The sequence below is a fragment of the Diadema antillarum genome, unplaced genomic scaffold (genome assembly GCF_040938485.1).
Source record: "Diadema antillarum isolate AM-2024a unplaced genomic scaffold, OU_Dant_1.0 seq00000725_RagTag, whole genome shotgun sequence".
Lineage (NCBI taxonomy): Eukaryota > Metazoa > Echinodermata > Echinoidea > Diadematoida > Diadematidae > Diadema > Diadema antillarum.
Window position 1 is genome coordinate 48,009 of NW_027271628.1, and position 22,191 is coordinate 70,199.

General features: G+C 40.4%; 1 protein-coding gene across 1 annotated transcript in view; it reads left to right on the top strand.

The window, feature by feature from the left end:
• The window catches only part of LOC139738158 (myotubularin-related protein 10-B-like), a 72,025-nt gene that overhangs the window by 32,261 nt on the left and 17,573 nt on the right, over positions 1–22,191 (top strand). The window contains exons 5-8 of the mRNA XM_071648820.1: positions 317–714; positions 9,285–9,372; positions 18,034–18,122; positions 21,784–21,914. Coding sequence (XP_071504921.1) covers positions 317–714; positions 9,285–9,372; positions 18,034–18,122; positions 21,784–21,914 — 706 coding nt within the window. The remainder of the gene's footprint in view (positions 1–316; positions 715–9,284; positions 9,373–18,033; positions 18,123–21,783; positions 21,915–22,191) is intronic.

The following is a 22,191-nucleotide window of genomic DNA, read 5'->3' on the forward strand; positions in this document are numbered from 1 at the left end:
CTCCCATGTTAAATGCCAGATAGGAAATGATTGCCTGAAGGTGTATTGAAGTGAGATATGAATAATGCTGCTGAAAAGTTGTGTATTCGTTGTCAAACCATAGTTTTGGTTATGACTACAGCAGGCTCTCACTTCTACCCGTGATGACGACTTTCATGTTTTCTAGAAACTTGTACAATGTACATTCCTTAGAAACCACGATGTCTTACCTACAACCATACTCTTCACATGAGAAGATTTGAGTAATGATTTCATGCAGAAAATGAGACATATGTCATTCTCTTCTGAATCTCTTTTTTTTTTCTCTCCTCCCCAGATGATACACACGATACTGCACCACGCCTTCCCCACAAACCCCCAACTCCTCTTCGCCTTCGCCTTCAAGCCTCCGTCAAACTCGCCCAACTCCAGGCCGCGACGCGCCGAGTCGACCCACGGCGGCATCACCAATGGCCATGAGGCCAAGAAGGCCCTGCCGATGCGGAGCGGGAGCCGCATTAAGGGCATCCTGAACCCCCAGCCAAAGTACACGCCCTTCAAGGACAGCATCACCTCCGCGCCCCCGCCCCCACCTCCCAGCAAGCCGGACCGGGAGCGGCACGGGCGGACGCCGCAGTTCAGGCGGCCGGAGGACTGGGAGCATCAGATCAAGAGGACGGGGGCGAGGAATGTACGGGTGACAGAGGTCAACCGTGACTTCAGATTATCAGACAGGTGAGACAAGTAACCCCCTGTTCAGACGCAAGGCAGTTTATACCAAAACTCGATAAAGAAACGACGTATAAAGAATCATCGTATAGCCAACAGACCATTCAGACACTAATTTCGACCATTCCGGAAAAAGTCGTAAAGATATGCAGTTTCTTACTGCGCATGTTGTTATACAAATGATGCACAGGATAGAGTGCGTTAGTGTAGGCGTAGTGCACTAACGCCACGAAATAATCCTGTGCATCATTTGTTTTATAAAATGGGTCGAAAATTCGAAAACTAACATCATTTTTCAGCGTTTTTCACGTACCTTTGTGGGTCAAGACGTCCGAAGATGTTCGTCCCAAACTTTTACGCACGTCGCACTCGCGGAAGTCCCGCACATACAGTATAAGTATAATGGGGTTTGGGTTTCCGGACACCCGCATGAAAACTTACTTATTTTACATAGAATATGCACCCTTTACCTTAAAGACTTGATATAGACTCCTCATATAGGCCTACTAGACAACATACTCTGAAAACGGCGTGAGAATTAACCTGCTAAATCGTTGGATTTGCTCTTCAAAGTGACTCCATGTACGCGTCCGGTCCCATAACGCTTGGTCTACTGTACTGTACAAAGTGTACGTATAGTACAGTATACGTACGTACGCCACATATGTTATGCACAAGGGAAGACAGGCCGGCCGGCCGGCAGCCCGAACTAGAAGTTGTTTACAGGATTGACAGCGCGTACGCGTATGCATGCAATTCATCAAAGGAGCCGCCGCGCGCACAGACGATCAGCAATCTACCATAGGATTACAGGCAGTGCAGTTGTACTGAAGTAAAGGAAGGAGGTGTGTCTCATTTCAGCGCTTCCTATTGGCTACATTCTTGAACCCATTTTATAATATGGTCATGAGTGACAGGTACTTGTACAAGGTCACCTTTCGTGCTCGCTCCCTTTAAGCCCCGCCCAGTTATACCGTTCTATGGTCGGCATACGTTCAGATGGACAATGGACACGATGGAATGCTGATTCGTTATTGAGTTCTACTTCGAAATGATGCTCTGACCATCGTTTCGCTGTGCGTCGTTTCGTTAGTCGGTGTTCAGACGTATAAATTCATTGTATAGCTATACCGTTGTAGTTTAAATTTTTATCATCTGAACACCCTGTAAGAGGGCCTCTCTAGTTCAGATACATGTATACTGATAACAAAAAGACAGTAACAGTGAATAGAAGAATAGCAGAAAGCTACCAAATGTTGCAGAGTACTCCCACGTTTTCTACTTGAGTAACGTGAAGAGCTCAAAGGTAAGCTTTCACCTCGTTCTGGCTGTGACTACAAATTTCTTTTAATTTCTCTGTGTGGAGGTGACTCTTGGGAGCTAGGTCTGAAAAAGCAGAGAGGGATCTTGTAATACTGACCAGGTTCAGCCAAAGGGGTTAGCTACATTGTATGCTCCTCATAGGATGGAGGTAGTGCATTTTCAACCCTTGTGCAGGCTGGACTCTCCGATATCATTACAAAGGGACTTTTCAAGTAATGAAATAGGTGACTTCGGGCTTTACTTTAACCCAATGTCAGTGACACAACATATTTCTAGGAGATTCAATACACAACACACTTGGTTTAGATCAGTGATGGGTTGACAGTTTGATATAACAGCCCGAGGTCAATCTTTTCAAAGCATGCAGAGGCACCCACACGTTTGTTCATTATTTGGTCATCCAAGAACTGCAAGGACATGGAGTCATCTAACATCCAACCTCGAGAATTTTTTTCTCATGAAGGTAATGGTCGCGATGTAATATGACAGCGTTATCGCTGCGTGGCACAGTTACGAGCAGGCAAGCAGATGACGCCGTCTTCAATCGTATGAGCTTTGACAGTTGGGAGGCGTACTAACGAAGGATCAATTATCAGTTTGACCAAGTCTCCAAATTCTTGGATGCGACCCCTCAATATATATATTTCACGCTTCCAGCCCCGGACCCGACGAGGGGAGATTCCATTCATTATAAGGGTGGAGCATTTTGGGGGAGTGCTGTGGATCTCTCTCTCTCCCATACCCCTCCCCTGCCCCTTCTCCATTATCAGGTAACACCTCTACATCCTGGAGAGGGATTTACGGCAATTTCTTTCCCCCCTCTCTCCCTCACTCTAGTGCTGCTGGAAGACCAATGAGCAATGAGCACCGTAACGCTGCCTGTCACTCGTAATATTCTCCGGCTTGGTGTCCCCGGAGCATTGAAGCAAGTCTGCCTGGTGTACGGTCACGACTCAGCCTCTCAACACTCATAACTTGGGAAATTTAATCAGGAAAACATGTTTCTTTTCTCATTCTGCCCTTTCCAGCACTCTCTTTCCCTATCCCTCTCCCTCTCTTATTCCACCCCATTATTTGACGGGCACAATGGGGACGTCTGACCGCACGGGAAATTAGGTAAATGATAGGATTCGAGGGGCTCTCATCCATAAGAATTTTGCACTCTCCATCTCACTCTTGTGTGCTTTATATAGTAGCTGGAGTTTGCTGGATTCAGCGTATCGCTTTATTGTATCATGCTGGAACCGAATAGGCAGAAAAATCAACATCCTGCTTGAATCATTGTGGAGAATTTATATTTAGAAGGCCTATGACAATGCCCGAGTTGAAAGACGAGAAAGGTGACAGATTACGAACCGAGATTACGAGTAATCCCAGTTCGTTTTTTGTATTTCTGTGTGTGCCCATCCATATACATTGTATATGTGTGTTTGTTGGAGAGTGTGCAAGCATATTGTGTGTGTGGATGTGTCAGCATTAACCTTTGTATGCCCACACTAGCTCTGGAAGGGTGCAGACTTATAGAGCTTTTAGACTCAATTTGTAAAACAAACGCTGTCAAGTTATTTGATCTGTGAAATATCAGGAGCAGATGTCGTGGGAACTTGTATGAATCACAGGCCTGACGCGCATGCCGAGCAAAATTCTCACATCCCATTAATAAGTTAAAAAACCAAATACAAAGCCAACTGAACTTCAGAGTGCTGTTTATATCATATCAGTCAAATTTATTTCCATAGTGGTATTTCTTATGGATACAAATTTTTTCACAGCAAGATATACTAAAAGCAAAGTTATGAGATAAGTGCAGTTATTCAGGTACCTCAAAGAGTGGTCAAACCAATAAAATCATTATTTATTAATTCATGTGTAAGGCATAAGAGTTTGCCAATGTGAACATCAGTTGCAGCCAGTCCAAGTTTTTGGGGTATTTTATGTCTGCAAAGCAAGAGTGTGACTAATGTTTGTGTACAGATCAAAAATGAGATATGGATTGGCAGACTCGTGTCAGGATTGCGATCTCTCTGTCACAAGAAGAAGGCAGTAACAACCATTCCTTGGTGCAAGCTTGAAGCAGTTCTCCGTAGTGTTACAAACTTGGAAGATGTAGAGTGATTAAAGGTAGTAAGTGCTTCTTGCATTCAAACAAAGAGTCTTTATTCAGCCCTTTTTTCAAAACTGTGATCACTAATTCAAGGACTTTGTACGCATTGTATTTCTTATGTATAAAACACTCAATGTACCAGTTTGTGCAACCGTTGCTTTTGATTAGGAAACCATACCATAGAAAAGTAAAACCTTTAAGTTCGTTAATGTAGACCTTTTCATGGTAAGGTGCGAAGTAAAGCAGACTACATGTATATCTATTTTATGCAAACAGATTTTTTTAATGTCCCCCCCCCCCCTTTTCATGCTGATAGTGTTTACGAGGTTGTATAGGGAGTGCTCGTATTAGGGAAATAGGAAATTCTTAATGCCTTTCACAACCATATGGGGAAAACCCAGTGTGGGAAACTATTGCGTGACCAGTACAGCCATCATTGATGCTTTTGTAGTTTTTTTTTTCCCTTGCAAGATATGTGTTTTTGAATGTGCACAATGTTTCTACCTCATGTCTCTTTCAATCTCAGGGATTATGCTCACTGCAAAGTAGAAAATGTTGAAAGGGATCAATGTGGAAAGAGGCTCCTAATGTAGATTATCACTCGAAAGTACAATATGTCTTTGCTCTCTTTGTCATAATCGGTAATTCTGTCTTTGAAATAATTATAAGCCCCAGATGACTGCAATTATTCTACATTGTAGGTGTATAGTTTCACAGCATTACACAATGAAAGTGGTATAAAGTTTTTGTATGGATTTCCTGTATGTGCATGTGTGCATGTGTGTGAGAGTGTATGTTTATGTGTTTTTATTTTGAAAATATTGACCCATCTAATAAGATATATTCGATGTCTACCAGTGTGCATTATATCATGCTCCAAATCATTAGATCCCAAAGGTTTTTGGACCTGTTGATATTGGTTCAGTAGGGTGATGGTAGCTTTTGTCATAAAATGCTCCAGTGTCATCTTGCTTCTGTTAAGTGTAGAGTCTTGGCAAAAAAACAAGCAAACAAACAAACAAACAAACGATTGTGTCATGGAAGCATTTTATGTCACTTTCGTGGATGAGTCCGTCTTGCAGGCACAAAGACTGTGCAGATTGGTCTCACCCTCATAGTAGCCAGCTCACTCCGACGATGATGTCAGTATGGTGTAAAGCCTCGTTAACCTAGACTTCGACATGATTCAGCCAGCAGGAGTTTGAAAGTCTGGTGTCGTTTAAATGTGCCACCTGACTAGCAATGTTTTGGTGACTTCTGCTTGGGGAGCGAACATGACGACTCAGCCTTATCAATCACAACGCAACAGAGCGCCTCGATTTGTCTTGTCACTTTACATAAGCTTCGCTGTCCATGACGCAGTAATTGTGTCTTAGAAGGAAACGCTCGCCGCAGGTTCCCCAGTATCTGCCACGTTTCCGCGGAGACAGAGTATGATTCATGTATTACTCTCCTGTTGCTGCATGATTAATATTATGCAGATTACGTTGATCAAGTTCGTTTTTATTTTTATACAAGGGGAGAAAGGCAGTACTATTTTGTACATTTCACAACCAGAAAATGTATAAGAACTTTTCAGACTCTCTAGAATGGTGAGTGGCAGAGATACCAAAGGAAAATAGTCCGTCTGGCCGACACACATACGATATCAATCTTGGGTCTGTTGAACGATGCTACGCACTGCTTCTTCTTCTTTTCCTTTTTTTTTTTAAGCATTACGTGTAGGCGTCTGCTGCTTGTTGTTTGACCTGTTGTCAGGTGGCACTGAGGTATAGGAAGTCCTGTTGCAGTCATGATTCTAACAGACCTGTATCAAGAGAGACTTTGTAAATCTTCGCTTGTATGTGGTCCATGCCTTCCTTGCATTTCCTGTGTTGGGAATGGGGAGCTGGGATATTGTATGTATCTATTTCATCTATTTTTTTTTTAATTAATATTTTCTACTTCCTTCTTAAGAAATACTTTTTTTTTGTTGGACACAGACTGAGAAATGCATGTTCACAAATGAATCATTGACTTGTAATTTAAGTTTACAGTATTGCTGTTTGTTTTTGGAGTAGTGTTGGCACTGCAACTGGTTGACAAATTGCCCTACATCGACGTAAATATGAATTATATGTCATGAATTTGAATAGTGTTGGCACTGTTGTCTTCTTTCATTCGGCACAATTTCTTCGATTGATTTTATTCAGGGCAGTATTACACCAACCTGTACATACAATATGGAATGTATGTATGTGTTTGTCTTTGTCTTTCTTTGTCTGTCTGTCTGTTTTCCTCACTCTCTTTCTCTCTCACACACATACACACATATACACACAGACACACAGACACACACACAAGCAACTAGATCAGGTTTTCACTAATGAAAAACTATTTGAAGACGAGTAGAGTCAAGTTGTTTCGCAAGTGTATAATGTGGCTGTTCCAAGGACACAACGTCCTTCTCTGGCAGCGTTCCATCCGAGAGGCTGAGCTTCCTTTCCTGTTGTATACTTGTACATTTTTTATCGTTAAAGACATGCTCACATGCAACAGTTTGCCCATAGGTTCCCATTGAAGTTTGATCCCAGGACCTTGTGACACGCCTGAGTCAGAGACCCCAACCACTGAGCCATGCTAACCTCCATGGTTGCCCTGTGAAAGAGGCAAGGTTTGACAGCTCTGCTCTGTGTAATAGTTGACCGTTTTCACACGGGTCGATAAACGTAATTGCAATGCTGAATTACAGTTATAATTATTACAATTACAATGGGAATTGTCGTCCATATACATGACCGAGGAAGGCTTCACAGATTCTGTGGTTTTGAATTTCAGAGCAATGAGACTACATGTAGATGTTGCTTCTTTCTGAGTTTCCATCAGTTGCTTTTGAGTGTTAAAGGGAAGGTACAGTATTGGTCGAGATGAGAATTGGGCTTTTAACTTTTCGCGAGATACCAGGAAAACACATATGAAATAGTACATAGCATACCATTTTAAGAGGAAATCAAAGTTTATTTGATGAAAATCGGGTTTGGAATGACTGAAACATCCAAAAACAAAGTAAAACAGAGCGATCATAATAAAGTGTGGGTCCCACACTTATTAGAACCGCTCTGTTTTGGATATCTCAGCCATTTCAAAACCGATTTTCATCAAATAAATGTTGAATTCCTAATGGAATTACATGCTCTTTCATATTTCATAAGAGGTTTCTCATTATCTCACCAAAAAATGTTAGAAACCTGAAATTAGGTCTCAACCAAAACTAAACTATCCCTTTAAGGGGTGCATTTTTTTTCTGCAGAAGTGATTGTAAGGTCACCACCATAAGTACCACCCAAAAAAATATGATGTGGAAGTCAATCCATACACACGACTGTTTTGTTCAGAAACTGGAGAATCGTCACTGCAAATCACCTCCGGACCGTCATTCAAAATATGATTTAAATCATGATTCAAATAACCTTCTGTGATTCCAGTTTGCATGCGCATGGCCAAAATGCGTTTTTTGAATCATGACTCTAGCGATGCATCGCTAGAATCGTGATGCAAATTACGCACTCTCAGTTACGTGTGAAAACAATCATCGATCCTGGCTTGTCTCCATGCCACAGTCTACAGTGCCACATTCCTGCATCTATTCTCAACGCCAACGCTTCCCGAAGAAATTTGCGAGCTGCACAAATGTCAGTGAAAAACCTAAAAGTTTGAAGCAGGCAGCTGCTATCACTGTGACAGGACAGAGTGAAAATTTCTGTGGGACAATCTGGTGCTTGTGACACCCCGCACATTGATTTGATTGTGAGCTTAAATGCTGCTGCCTTCAAGTGGACGAAAGAGTTTAGATCCATGTTAAGAAAGAAACAAAACAGAAACCTCGATTGGTGTTTGCGCAGAGGGGATGTGCAGATCTTATGGAGGAAATTTGCCAATTTTCCACGAGGCTCTAAATAGAAGCCCCAAAGCCCCGGGCAGGTTAGCGCCAGTTCCTTCATTTCTTTTCGGGCCCCCAACAGGTTCATGGAGCATCTGTCCAAGGAGGCTTACAAGGAGGGCAACATAGTTTATCCCAGATCCAATCCGAGGGGGCTTAGATGTTTCCATGGTAACAGTCGGCTGGCTTACTGTGTTTGTGTATGATTAGGAACGTGAGATCCGAGTGATGTAATCAGTGAGCCGAACTGGGGCTCTTTTGTTATTTTTGAAGCGGTAGAGTTCATATTTGGCAGACTTGGTGTGATGATATCAGTGATAATGTGCTTGAATTGCCACTTGCTAATTTAGATTGTCTTTCTTCCTATTCTCATGCAAGTTTATTCAAGTGTATACACGTACTTATCCTCTGTTATATCACATTATTTTTTTTTTAAACCGCAGGTGTCTATATAACCCCATAATGCCATACAGTCTGAATAGAAATCTTCCACAAGCACATAAAGAATACGTTATGTGTCAGAGCTATCAATTAAAATGAAAGAATAATCCTGAAAGTGATAGTGTCGCAATATCTGGATTCCATACTCAAAACAATATTAATGGTATACCATGCAATTGGCAAGCCAAATCCGAGAACTGGACCAAAACCACTTCTACACTCATTTGTGTGGCAAACATCTCAACACACACATCTGACATATCACCATGGTTGTGGAAATTTTAATACACGTACATGTACATTGCATACAGTTGGTGTTTGCAGAACAAGAGCGGTACAGTGTAAAGAGCTGTTTGATTCAATATCTACACATTCAATTTATATGTTGATCAAATTTTGAATATCAGAGACAAATGTGGGGAAAAGTTATGAACTTATTGCAATGTATATTCTTGACACTCTCAAATTGAAATTTCAGACTGTAGATACTTCACATTGTTGTTGCCATTGTTTCTTTTTTATTCAAAGATAATTGTTCATAAGTGGTATCATATGAAATGTACTCTGAAGATGGTGTTTTCTCTCTCAGTGTTTACTGTATTCATCATCAGTTTCACAAGTCCTTCATCTCAGCTTTCTGTTTCAAACATCTCAACGTCATTCATGTCTCTTTCAACTTGCATCATGATTCTCGTTGTTGTATTCTCTGTGCATCGTCTCAAGTTTCTGAAAGAAGATAAATGATTTTCATTCGTTTTTGCTTTCATGTTTTTTTCTTTGTCTCGCCAGTTTACCGGAATACTTCGTGGTCCCCGACCCTTGTTCAGACTACGAGTTGAAGAGTGCGGCAGCAAACTACGAGGATGGCAGGGTACCAGTAAGTTCGCGAGAAAAATGTCGGAAGTCAGAAACAGTGGTTTGCAGCTATTCAATTAATGTGACAGCAGTAAAATTACCTTGCAGTATAGTATCGGGCAGCATGAATGTATGCATTTTCTTGAACTACAAGTAGAGCTTCAATGCGGAAGTGGTATATATCGTGCAAATTACACTTGTACCTAAGGCGAGATCCCAAGTCACGGTTCTCATCATGAGGGAAATGGAGGAGAATGTGTATAAATTCCAGAAATGGGTTAAGTCATCAAAGACACTCTGTAGACCTTCTCAATTCTGTTCTTGTCATAAAACTAAGACTCGAAAATCAGCTTCTTATCAGATACAGGTAGTACATATAAGCAAGTCCCTGTGCACCTTATAAAGAACATGTCACACATACAATACTGACAACATATCAACAGTAGACATACATGTGCACTTGCGCAAACATTGAATTGCATCAATAGAGGAGAAAGGCTGTATGCTCTTTTCAGACCTTCACAAAAATGGTCAAGTGATGGAAGAATAAGTTTGAAAATGCCATTAATGAATGGTAATTGGCAATTAATGTCAAATACTAGCTGGAACAAAGTGATGCTATGACAACCCCTCCCACCCTTCTCCACCCCCCTCTTCAACACACACACACACACACACACACATACTGCTTTGACTACTACTACCACCACCACCACCACCAAAGTGCTTGTTTGCTTGGGGATTTTCTATTTGTCCTACAAGAGGAAAACTCCACTTTTTGAATGTTGCATGACACTGTAGGTTGATGCCAACTTGTCAGAGACCAGTGCTGGTTACCCGCGGCAACACACTCGGGCTCTGTGTAATTTGCCCAGTTTTTTAGTGTGCTTGTGGAATGGACCACTTTACAAGGCTTGCAGGCTGCTCTTCCAAAGATATAGGATATTTTACTTGCATGAGCTATGGCAGACCTCCATGTCATGTCCAATCTGAAGGACAGTGTTTTGCCTCAAGTCAATACATTAACAAAGAAGACAGCATGGTTAACTGCATGTAACATCATTTGCTCATCTCGCTAGACCTCAAACCTTAGATTGTTTAATGATGACACTACCAAATGAGGTGGCTAGTGTAAATATCACAAACGTACCATGCATGTGTATATATATAGTGGACAGTAAGACACAGACATTTCTGTCATACGCCGTGGGCATGTAAAAGTTCAGGGAATATGATACAATTTATCTGTATCATCAAGATGGCGTGCTGACAGCTCTTTTTCTTGTGGCCTCAAACTTCAGAAAAAGCCAAAGCCATGTCGTCTCTGTGAGTATACGTTTTAACCAGTAGTTTGATCTTGAGTTCAATTAGTTGTTTAAAAAAAGAAAGGAAAAGACTAAGAAGCTATTCAGATGAGAAAAATAATGTCTATTACAGAGAAAAAGTTGGTGGAACTTCTTGTAAAAACAACTTATTTTTTATAGAGAAAGCTAATGCTCTTCAAAGGAGAAACATCAGCCTTCCTGCTTGCTTGAGGTCACAATGAATTCGTGGAAGTTTTACCGTTGGGCCTTGCTACTTGCTATTAATCCCTGGAAAAGATTATCGATTCCCTCTCAAAGACTAGAGTGAAAGTGAAAGTTTGCAGGAGGATGTTTCATCTAGGTTACATCCTTAAGAGCTAGTAAGCAGGTGGGAACTAGCTCTCTTGGCTGGGTCTTGAATGGACAGGAAGTGAGTGTACTATAGGGCATTTGGACATCACACCAGTGCAGGTTCCGATCACTGTAAACGTCAATATTTGTTTTTTTGTCGACTAATTTTTTGCGCTGAGCATAGCTCAAAGATATATTCGCAAGTTCTTCAATTCACGCTGTATGATTGCCTCACATGATTCAACAAGGTCATAATTTGCAAAGACAATCGCGAAGATATTTTTGCGGGTTTTAGATAGAATTCGCGCTAGCTAAGATTAGCGCGAAATATGCGAAAATTGATATACCACGAATAGTTCAGTATTTACAGTAGAAGCAGGCTCTCCCTAAGCTGTTTCTGTCTCAGATTTCCAAATTATTTCTGGTCAATTCAACTCAAATTCATCCAACAAAATGTGAAAATACAATTGTACAAATAAACAAAATGTAGGACCTTTACAGAAAAATGAGAGTGCATCTATAGCCAAACGGAAAATAAACAATTCCGTATGATATTAAAGTTTACTGGTATAAAGCAAATTAAATGAAAAGCAGCAAACTATGACCTAAGAACAGTTACAAATATAAACATACTTCTGAAATGTGATACTGCGTATGATATACGTTTTGCAGGGCTTCTATTTTGGTGAGTCGGGTGCCATTCGCGAATTTTGAAACACACAAAAACGTTAGCTCTGATCCCAGCATGAATTGCAACGTGAACACGTTCATTTCTTTGTCCATTTCTGTACACCACAATCACAAATTCAACCACTTGAAATTGTTGGGAAGTCTTGATTCGTGAAAAACTAGACTTGCATAATAGATATATGGTGTATAGAAAACTCACTGTCAATCACTGGATTGGAAACTTGTGATAACCAAACAAATGAAAAAAAGATAGCATAGAAAGCTGCACGTAGCTGGAAGGAGAGACAAGAACCATTTGACACATTGACATTAAGTGCTGTCTAATGGTCATGAGAAATGGAGCAAACTCTCGGTTTTTGTCTTGGGAAGATTTATGACTGTGGCACTCCCAGCAATCTTGCAGAAAATTTCTATCAGTATCTGGTCTAAAGCTCTGTTCTAACAGACCTTTCCGAGGCAATGTTGTGACGATGTGCAGAGAGCAAAATTCCGATAAAATTCCAATAGAACCACAGGAGAGAGCAAGGGGTACCTTTTTAACAGACACACATCGAAAACTGTGCCGGGGCAGGTTTCCATGAAGGGGATGTGTCCACTGATGCGACTAGCTAGCATGCCTACCGGCCAGCACTGCCTATTCTTCTAGATTGTGCACATACAATCACTATTTAAGATATCATCTACAGGTTACATAGAGATCAGTGGTTGCAATCCATGCGCGTGATCGACGTGTGGCGTGTCAATCACTCTCTGTCTGCAATGTTACGCAGGCGTGTTGAGTTTATCAAAGAAATGTTACCGCTACTGCGTTCTAATAGAAGGGTTGCCAGCCTAAGGCAGAGACTCCAACCCCAAGCACCTTCTGATCTGGAGATTCTCCCGCCCGAAACCCCTAGCAAACGGGAGACGCCAAGTTGATGTGTGCGAAGCGCGAAGTTCCTAGGATTCTAGGTGTTCTCCGGTGCTGTCTAAGGCTTATTTTTTCAACATACGATAGAAATAAGTAAGAAATCCTTTCCACCGGGAGACACACAGCCAGGGCGAGAGAAATCAAATCTCAAACGGGAGAACGGGAGATTGTGCAAAAATAGGCTTTCGGCGGGAGATCTCCCGTCGAAAATGGGAGAGTTGGTGTCTCTGCTAAGGGTCTAAAGTATCGCAGTAATGCTAGGGTAGAATTTGGCAAAAGTTACCAAGACAGCGTCCAAGCAACATTTTGCAGGGACTATTTAGCAGGCAGGGTGAAAAAAAGATTACCCTGCTGTTACCTGGACGTTGCCGCAGTAACCCTAGTTTGAAAGGCTCTGTTGAAATAAGGCTTCATAGAGTACCAAAGTGATCATGATGATGTCACAGTCTTTTGTATTAGCTTGGGTTTGAACGAGATGCAAACATGGTTAGCATCAATAGTGTTCATAGATATTTGGGCCAGATTAGGTTGTCTAGAACCAGTTTCCACGGTATGAATGGTTATGACAGCACACTTCGTAATAAACTGCCACACGTCAGGGAAAAAAAAAAATCCCCATGCAGGAACCTGGTCTGGCTTTGAAAATTGTTTGTCAGGTAACAGGGAAACTCATGTGAAAAATGGGCAGTTCTGCCTAAAACATAGTATTTTGTTATAAAATGCTGTCTTCACAGCATCTAAAAAGGAAGCCATTAAAGGCCCAACAAATGTGCACTTTGCTTCATACATGACAGACGGTGAATAATAGAACAGCTCACCTTATGAAAACAGGTTAGTTGTGAAATTGACATAAGAAAAATTGAGATTTTTAGATAAACTTTGTCTCCCTTGTCGTATGTGATGAGTTCAGGTTGCTTTGAGACTTTACCTGTTGTTTGAAGCAGCAGTTGAGAAACTGTTGGCACTGAGCCAGTGAGCATCCATGATGGGGCATCTCCTTAGCAAGGTGTCATCAAGCATTCTAGTTGTTTTTCTTTTTTTTTTCTTATGATTAATAATTAGCCTTGCAAATCTTTCCTGTAAGTTTTCCTGCGATACAACAAACAGATTTTGTTTGGTCTGAGGGGATGTATTGTTGGAAAGACACTTCAATTCTCATTTCCTGTAATGTACAGTTGTTGTTGAGCATGATTTTTAAGTGATAGCATGAATTAACATCTACATAAAAATAACAACAAATTCAACTTTCAGTTTGTTCCTAAAGTCTCATTTTGTGAGATACTATAAAAAAAGAAACATTCAGGGTATGAAACTTCCACAAAATTGCCACTTACATTCAACGCTTATTGTAGGCAAAAAAAAAAATCATACAGTAAAGGTATTTTACTTTCATGAATCTTGGCTCCTCACAAAATTTGCGAAAGTTTCATGCATATGGCTGATTATAAAACTTAAAAGGGTAGTGTGTTAAAGTTTTCTTCAGTGCTGAAGGCAACCATGTTTGTACACTTCGTATTACACACACATCTCACAGTGTCACCGCCAGACGAGAACTGTGCCACCGATACGGTGTATCTTTGGTTCCTTCTCGGCCCGATCTGGCAGTCGGCCATGCCGCGTTGAAATGGAACTCAAACGGTCATCGTTTAAACATTCCCAGATCGCTGGCAACAGCCATGTGTCAAGCCTCCCGAATCATCTCATTTACAGCTTAATTAACACCTTTGATCTCGCCCGAATCCCCCTCGGTGGCACGGGAGCACTTTGCTGGCAGCTTCTGCTTATCATTCAGGGCCTGTAGCAACGTGCCCTGCACCTGTGCCGAGAGAGCAAGCTGTAAATCCAGCCCACATGTGCCACCGAGATTCCCCCGCGGAGAAGTTTCCCAGAGACTGTTAACTCTTTCTCTCTCAGCTTCAAAAAATTAAGTTCATGGGAGCAATTCCATGCTTGAGGACCAATCTTTAACTTTTTTTTTCTTCTTTTTAATTTGTCTTTCCGGGAATAGATCCAAAAATAAACTGTAAAGCATGATTAGGTTAAATGTGAGAGGGAGCAGTGAAGGGTAATATACAGTCTGATTAGGAGTTTCATCCAAATATTTACACTTCCACATACCTGTACATGTAATGATGAATGTTGGGTAGGCCAGACCTTTGTTGAAATGCTATTAAAATGAGTCAACATATCACCATATGAAGTATCAAATAAATAGATTGAAATGACAATTTTTACATTGTATAATGACATCAAAGCTGGCAGTACATTGAAAACAATTATGACAAACTTAATTTCTAAGAATTTCTTTGCATAATTAATATCTGTTCTACCTCATATAGAATTTATATGAGCAATATTTTTGTACATGTACATACAGTATATTCAAAGGGACTGATGTATATCAAATCCTTCTTTTAAAGTCATTCCAATGTGAAGACTTATGATGTTAGCCGAAAGAAGTCTGTAAAAGCTTGATAGTCTTCTCCGCTATCAAGAGTCTGACGTGTGAGCATTTTCTGAAGTGTTACAGGGATTCACAATTTTGTTCCATTTGCCAACCTTGGCAGTATACACTGTATTCTCCCTATGATATCATCCCTTTAGGAGATAAAGCCCATGTATTGCACATGTAGGCAATTCCACATAAAATGTTGTAAATGTACTTTTCATGAAAATCATAAGTCTGCAATAATTTGAAAATTTTTTGAGCTATACATCGATACATATTTAGTATCAAATGCTAGAACTTGTCAAGTTCTTTCATTTGAGTGGTATTTTGATACAAATGAAGTACAGTTAAGCATTACTTTCTTCAAAAAACCCATTTCAGACCGATACTTTGAGATTTTTTTTGCAAAGAAATCAACAATTTCAGAATTTATTTCAAAAAGTCGGACTGTTAACACTTCAGGATAACTGGGTTTTAATAGACTAAACCATGGATGGGATTCAGAATGATTATGCTGAGATATTGATATAAGGCCACAAAATCACAGAAAATTCTTTGAATGCAATATGTCTGTAATGCTGGAATTGCCCGCATACACAGATTTGGTAAGATGTACTACAGGAGAAGCCCTGCCCACATTCCAACTCGTTCTCACTTGGCTCACATGTTGGGGGAACCCTCGTGCCTGGTCATGTGATAATCCCAGGGATTGATCAAACAAACGCCTCTCGTCGGGCACGTCCCTGTATTCCTAGCAAGAAATCGTCAGTGTCGGGGATCTCTTGAAATATGCTCTAAAAAGAAGAAGCCTGGGCAGAAATAAAAAAAAAAACAAAAACACCAGACTGACTCAGAGAGTTTTGTGTCATATTACCACCAGACAGTAATGGCCAGTGGTTTCTATTCCCTGGTCATCACCATTGCCAGCTGTCCAAGGGGTATGTTTTTTTCAACTTTGGTTTTGTCTCACTAGATAAGAAGTCTGAAGCTACCTAAAAGCTGAGGTATCACATGTTCTTCAGGTAAAGAACATGTTGATAAGTCTATTGATATAATTGGAATGTTAGTTATAAATGAACGAGCACCTGCTTTTTTTTTTTTTTTCTTGTTTTCTGCTGCAGGTCGTCTAGAACCAAATTCACATCTGTGGGAATACTTTTGATGTTCAATGTATCAATAGCCAACAGCAAATTTGAAAGAACTTGAAACCCTACGTTTACTTTGTAAAACATTCAGGCGTCTGTAGAGTTTTCCCCATTCTTTGATGATATGTGATATATCAGTGCACCATCTCATGGCAACATTATGAGAAAGTGTCTCTCTCTCTCAAAAAAAAAAAGAAGAAAAAAAGAAAGAAAAACCTATTTCTCAGGTAATATAACCTTTGTGATGTGTTCGTAAAAATAGAGTAAAGTTGCCCCATCAAGGCATCAGCAGGATCAGCCTTCAGTCTTCTTCATCTCCATAGAGACCAAGGTAGAGGGTAACCCTTCACCCCCTGACTTGGACATCTTTGTGCTGTCAAATTGTGTCCTTGATGTAATCTCATAAGTTAGATGTTTTATCATGTAATTGTAAATCTAATAAAGATGAAATATGATGGGAATCCTTCTTTGAAAGGTTGCGAGGCATTTCAGAAGCTAAAATACAATGTCTGTACTTGGTGACCCCAAATCTCAGTGGGTTATACAGAAAAGGGGGTATGGGATGTCAGGTGTCTTTCAGTACTTTCAGAATAGAACAAACTGTTGAAATTCAAGGGGGCTTCCCGCGTGGCCAATCTCTGAAATCTGACATTGTCATTGAGACCTTGTCCTGTAGCGGCTCCATGTAACCGCTCTTCCTGCCTGACTGCGGCCTTTTCTCTCGAGCGGCAGAGTAACGAGGCCGATTAGCATCACGAGAGGATACGCCTGGTTGGGAAGGCGATTTCCTGTCAAGACTATTTTGGCCAGCAGCCGCCCGAGTCTCAGACCCTTTTGTAGTCCTTCCCGTCTCTCTCCTTTCCCCGACCGTCCTCCTGCAGTGACGGGGATCCGTCTCCGGGGAAGTTCTCAGACTTTGTGCAGAATCCCAGACTGAAATGTTGTCGCGATAAAAAGGGATATCTTTACAAGACAGGAATAGCCATCCTCTTTGCAATGCTATATTATTATATTTTTTGTCCTTGTCGCCGAAAATATTTTTTCTGCCAGACATTGAAACATGGTCTGTAGGCAGCCATGTTCAATGGACTCACCAACTGTGCCCCATAGTCTTGGAAGATGAGAACACCAGGCAATAGCAAGCTAATGTATGTCAGTTGTTTGAGCGTTGCAATAATGAAATATGTCACAATGAAACCAATACATAATAGCTACTATATGAAAAGATGCATGTACAAATATTTACACTATATGTATGCTGCTGTTTTCTCACTAATTCTGTCCAAATTGACAGAAAAGGGAAGGAGACTGTGAGACAATGATGCATGGATTTGATTTTTTATTGTCCATATGAGGTTTTGCGGGGGGATTTTTTTTCTTGTTGAAGTGTTTGAAGTAAAGAAAAGGACAGACATACAAAACTAAACCTGAATACTGTGTTTGTGCTTTTCACTGCAATCGGGGAGGTCTTGCAGGAAGTCACAGCCTACGTGCAGTGTAGAGAGACATGTAATAAATGACTTTCAAGTGCTTGACACTGATATGTTTTTTTTTTCCGCTTTCGTCACATTTTGCAAGTCACTTGCATGTTCATGCCCAAATCAGCTTTGGGATCTTGACCCCGAAATATTTTGCAAAATTTGCTGTGTATTTCACAATCATGCTCTTTAAAAAAAAAAAAGATTGTTGAAAACTCGCATATCATTCTTAGGAACATAATTATGTGAAATAACATTTTTGATGCCAGACAAAAACACAAATTTAAATATTTTTTTTTAGTAGTGTGTCCTTGTAAGTGGATAATGTAATGTTTTGATTTGCCGTTTTCTCACAGTTTTGGTGTTGGAGTCACAGGAATGGCAGCATGTTGATGAGAATGACATCCCTCTACGAAACCATGATCAGCAACGACACAGAAAAGGGGTAAGTTACTAGGAAAATAAAGCGCATCACAGAGAACAGAAGGCTCAGGAGACAAATTTTCTCCAAAGATGTTGACAGGAAACGTTAACATTGATGCACAGGAACAGAAGTAATGCTACAGGTACAATGTACATGGAAACTCAACAAATGGTTTAAGTCCAAAGAGATAATCAAGTGATGCCCTGTCTATTTCCTAGCACCATAGCTGTCTTACCCCCAAAATGAAGCCCCCACGACAGGTTAAAGGAAAGGCAATCCCAGTTGCTATTGTGCTTTGGCTGCCATGTTTTTTTGCTCTCCCAAATATTTGTCATTTTTTAGATACTTGGTTTTGCCATCCCAACAGCGATATGAACAACTCTGTGAAATTTGACTGTAAAGAGCTAAAAGCTTGTTCTGTATCGAATGACATACATGTATAAGGGTAAAGATATCCTTTATAGTGTGTCCGATAGAAGTAAAAATAAAGGCAAAACATTTTTCTCTAGGTGAGAGGTTATATTACAAGTGGCATGTCATGTGAAAAATAAGCAAAATGCTGTCTATGTTTTTTCTTTCTTTCTTTCTTTCTTTGTCAACTTGCCAGATTGATTACAAGAATCCTTGTCCAGCCATTACACAAATTCCAATTAATGTTTGCCATTTATCAGGCTAGACACTGCAGGAAATTTACAATGAGTGTCGAAAGTTCTTGATCAGAACATGTTAATGTGGCCATTATTCACATATGAGGAAATGCAAGTTGAATTACACATTCAGATCAGGCATACATGACTTTGAGTGTTCGTGTGTGCAATTTATGTATGTTTGTTTGTGTGTATGTATATGTGTGTTTGTGTGTTTGCGGGAATGTATTCTGAAGCAGCTATATCCTGGGCATTCCCCATGACAACAGCCTTGAGAAAGTGAGTCACCCCAGTGTGTGCCAAAAGGCTGGAATCGACTGGGGTGCAAGGAGAGACTGAGTCGCCCAAAGTTCACGATTAAAACCTTGTGGGAGTCTTCCACCAACAAGTCATATAATGTCTAAATCTACGTTAGTCGTGTGTCGGTGCCAAGTTTACGGCCTTGCAGAGACGCGATCCAAAGTAAAATGGGCCTCTTTCACGTGAAGTCAGAATATTTTCATGGTCATTTCTTTTATATTTATTTCTTTTTTCACAGACTATTATTGTAAATGAAGAAAAGGGTTGTTCTGAAAGTGTGCAAAGGGAGAATTTTGCCTTACATGTCACATACATGAAGGAACCAAGTCTGATAAAAACTCTGAAACTCTAAGCTGTGCTTTGGAGAAAAAGAAAAGGAAAGAAGGAGGAAAGGATGAAGAAGTAAAAACAGTTAAGAGAAAAAAGAAGAAGGAATATATCAGTAAGATGCATCTAGTTGAGAACTCTCAATTCCAAAGATTACCAGGAATTGCCCTCTTAGTCTAGAGTGCTTCAAATGGAAATCTGTATACTAGCTCAGTTTATTGTGTCATAATTAGGGGGTAGTGTACATCAACCTTGGCATGGCCTGCTCTAATGTCACGGGCCAAGTACAGCCATAATTAGATGAGAAATCTCTTAAACCACTATGATGCTTTCCTCACATAATTCTTGTTGATTGGCAAAAAAAAAAAGAAAAGAAAGAAATCTCATCCTGAGATTAACCATCAGTGGAAATTGATGCATGATCTCATTAATCCCTACTGTCTCTTGTCAAATGCTGTATATGCCATATTCTTGACAATTTGGCAGGTGGTAACATTCCCAGTTATGGGATGGAGCAGTGAATGGAGAAATTTACATGAAAATGTCACATTCCTGTCAGGGTCAGAGTTGACATTTTTTTACTTTGTGACATTTGACATTTTGTGTTGTTTAAAGGGACTGTACAGTACTTGTTGAGGTGGGGATTCATGTTTTGAACATTCCTAAGTGAGATAATGAGAAACCTTTTTTATGCCTCCGCCACGAAGTGGTGCCGGAGGCATTATGTTTTTGGGTTGTCCGTCCGTCCGTCCGTCCTTCCGTCCGTCCGTCCGTCCGTCCGTCCTTCCGTCCGTCTTTCCGTCCGTCCGTAATGAATTTTGTGGACAAGGTAACTATCAAAAGCTGTTGAGGTATCCTGATGAAACTTGGCATGTATGTGTATTAGGGGGTGAAGTTGTGCCTATCAACTTTTGGGTGCATGTGCTCAAGGTCAAAGGTCAAAAGGTCAAGGTCAAATACATAAAATTTCACTATTTCCACCATATCTATGCAATGCCAGAAGATATTTTCTTGAAACTTAGTGTATACATGTATTACCCAATTTAGATTCTCTGGTGAAAGTTTGGGTCATGAGGTCAAAGGTCAAAGGTCAAAAGGTCAAGTAAAAGTATTAAAACTTCTTTTTTTCTCTGTAAATTGGAAAATTGTTCAAGGTATCTTCATGGAACATAGTATATATACATGTACTGACTGGCAGTGATTATCTAGAGAATGTAGGGTTCATGGGGTCAAAGGTCAGGGGTCAAAGGTCAAGTGCAACACTTCAAAATTTTACTATTTCCCTCATGTTCATGCAATGCCAGCAGGATTAGTATTTTTTTTTTTACACTTGGTGTATGCATGTGTAACCTAATAGAAATTCTCTGGAGAGTTTTTTTTCTTTTTCTTTTTTTATTGCCTCAAAGGTCAAAAGGTCAAAGATCAAGTGAAAGTGCTGAACTAACTTTTTCCTCCATATCTCGGAAGTGGCTCAATTTATCGTGAAACCTACTGCATATCTATGCATGTTCTACCTGAAAGTGATTATCTTATGAATTTTAGGGTCTAAGGCCAGATGAACATGGTAACAATTTACTATTCAGTACAGAAATTGCACTTTTTCTCCATACCGGTACCATGAAAATTACTCAATGCATAAATGTATGAATGGGTCAAAGTCAAGTTAAAGTCCTTAAATCCCCAAATACATGCTCTCCTATTCATCCAATTAAACCAAGTTCAAGGAAGGTGAACATTTAACACATTTCTGACAAACTTGTCATTTCAATATTTTGCCAGTTTTGTGAAAATGTAATCACACATTGTCCACATGGACTATCTAGACCTATTAGGAGAATCATGCATTATGGCGGAGGCATACCAGTCGCCATAGCGACATTTCTAGTTGAAATATGAAAGAGCATGTAATTTTAAGAAGGATTCAACATTTATTTGATGAAAATTGGTTTTCAAATGGCTGAGATATCCAAAAAAATTGATAATGATAAAAGGCGACAGGCCATATCTTTTATTAGAATCGCCTTGTTTCACATTTGTTTTTTGATATCTCAGCCATTCCAAAACCGATTTTCATCAAATAAACTTTTGATATCCCTTAGAATTGCATGCTCTTTGACATCTCACAGAGTGGTTTCTGAATATCTCACAAAACGTTAAATGCTATATCCTCACCTCGACCCGAACTGTACACACCCTTTAAATTTGAGAATAGCACCCAACTCACAACATTCGTGAAAACAAAAAGCCTGCAAAATGTTCTTATACTGTATGCAGTCATATGTGTAGCTGTCTGAGAGTTCTTTACGGAACTATCATTTTTTTCTTCTTCTCTTTCTCCTTCTCCTTCTCTTCCTCCTCCTCCTTCTCCTTCTCCTCCTCCTTCTTCTCCTCCTCCTCAACCTCTCCAGAGTGATGGATGGCCTAACGCTGATTCATCCGTCCAAGGTTCTGCCGGCCATCATTGACCTTAGCAGGGAGTGTCCCAGCATCCAGGACCTCCAGACCGGCTACCTCAAGCTGCAGTCCATGTGTATGCCTGGTGAGTGTCAGATGCTGAGGGGCGTTTGACTCACTTGTCCCCTTTGGAGAGTGTGGAGACATCGATAATGGGTTCAAAAAGAACTGGCACATGTCCTCTCCCCTCTTCCAACCCCCCCCCCCCCCCCCCCCCGAAAAAAAAAAAAGGCAGAATACATATTGGAAAATTTGCTGATTTGTAGGTACAAATTTGTAAGCTGTAACTCTCTGTGGCGCTTTCTCATCTTTGCACTCTTTATAGAAAGTAGCAGCTCTTCATGTATTATAGAACATCATGT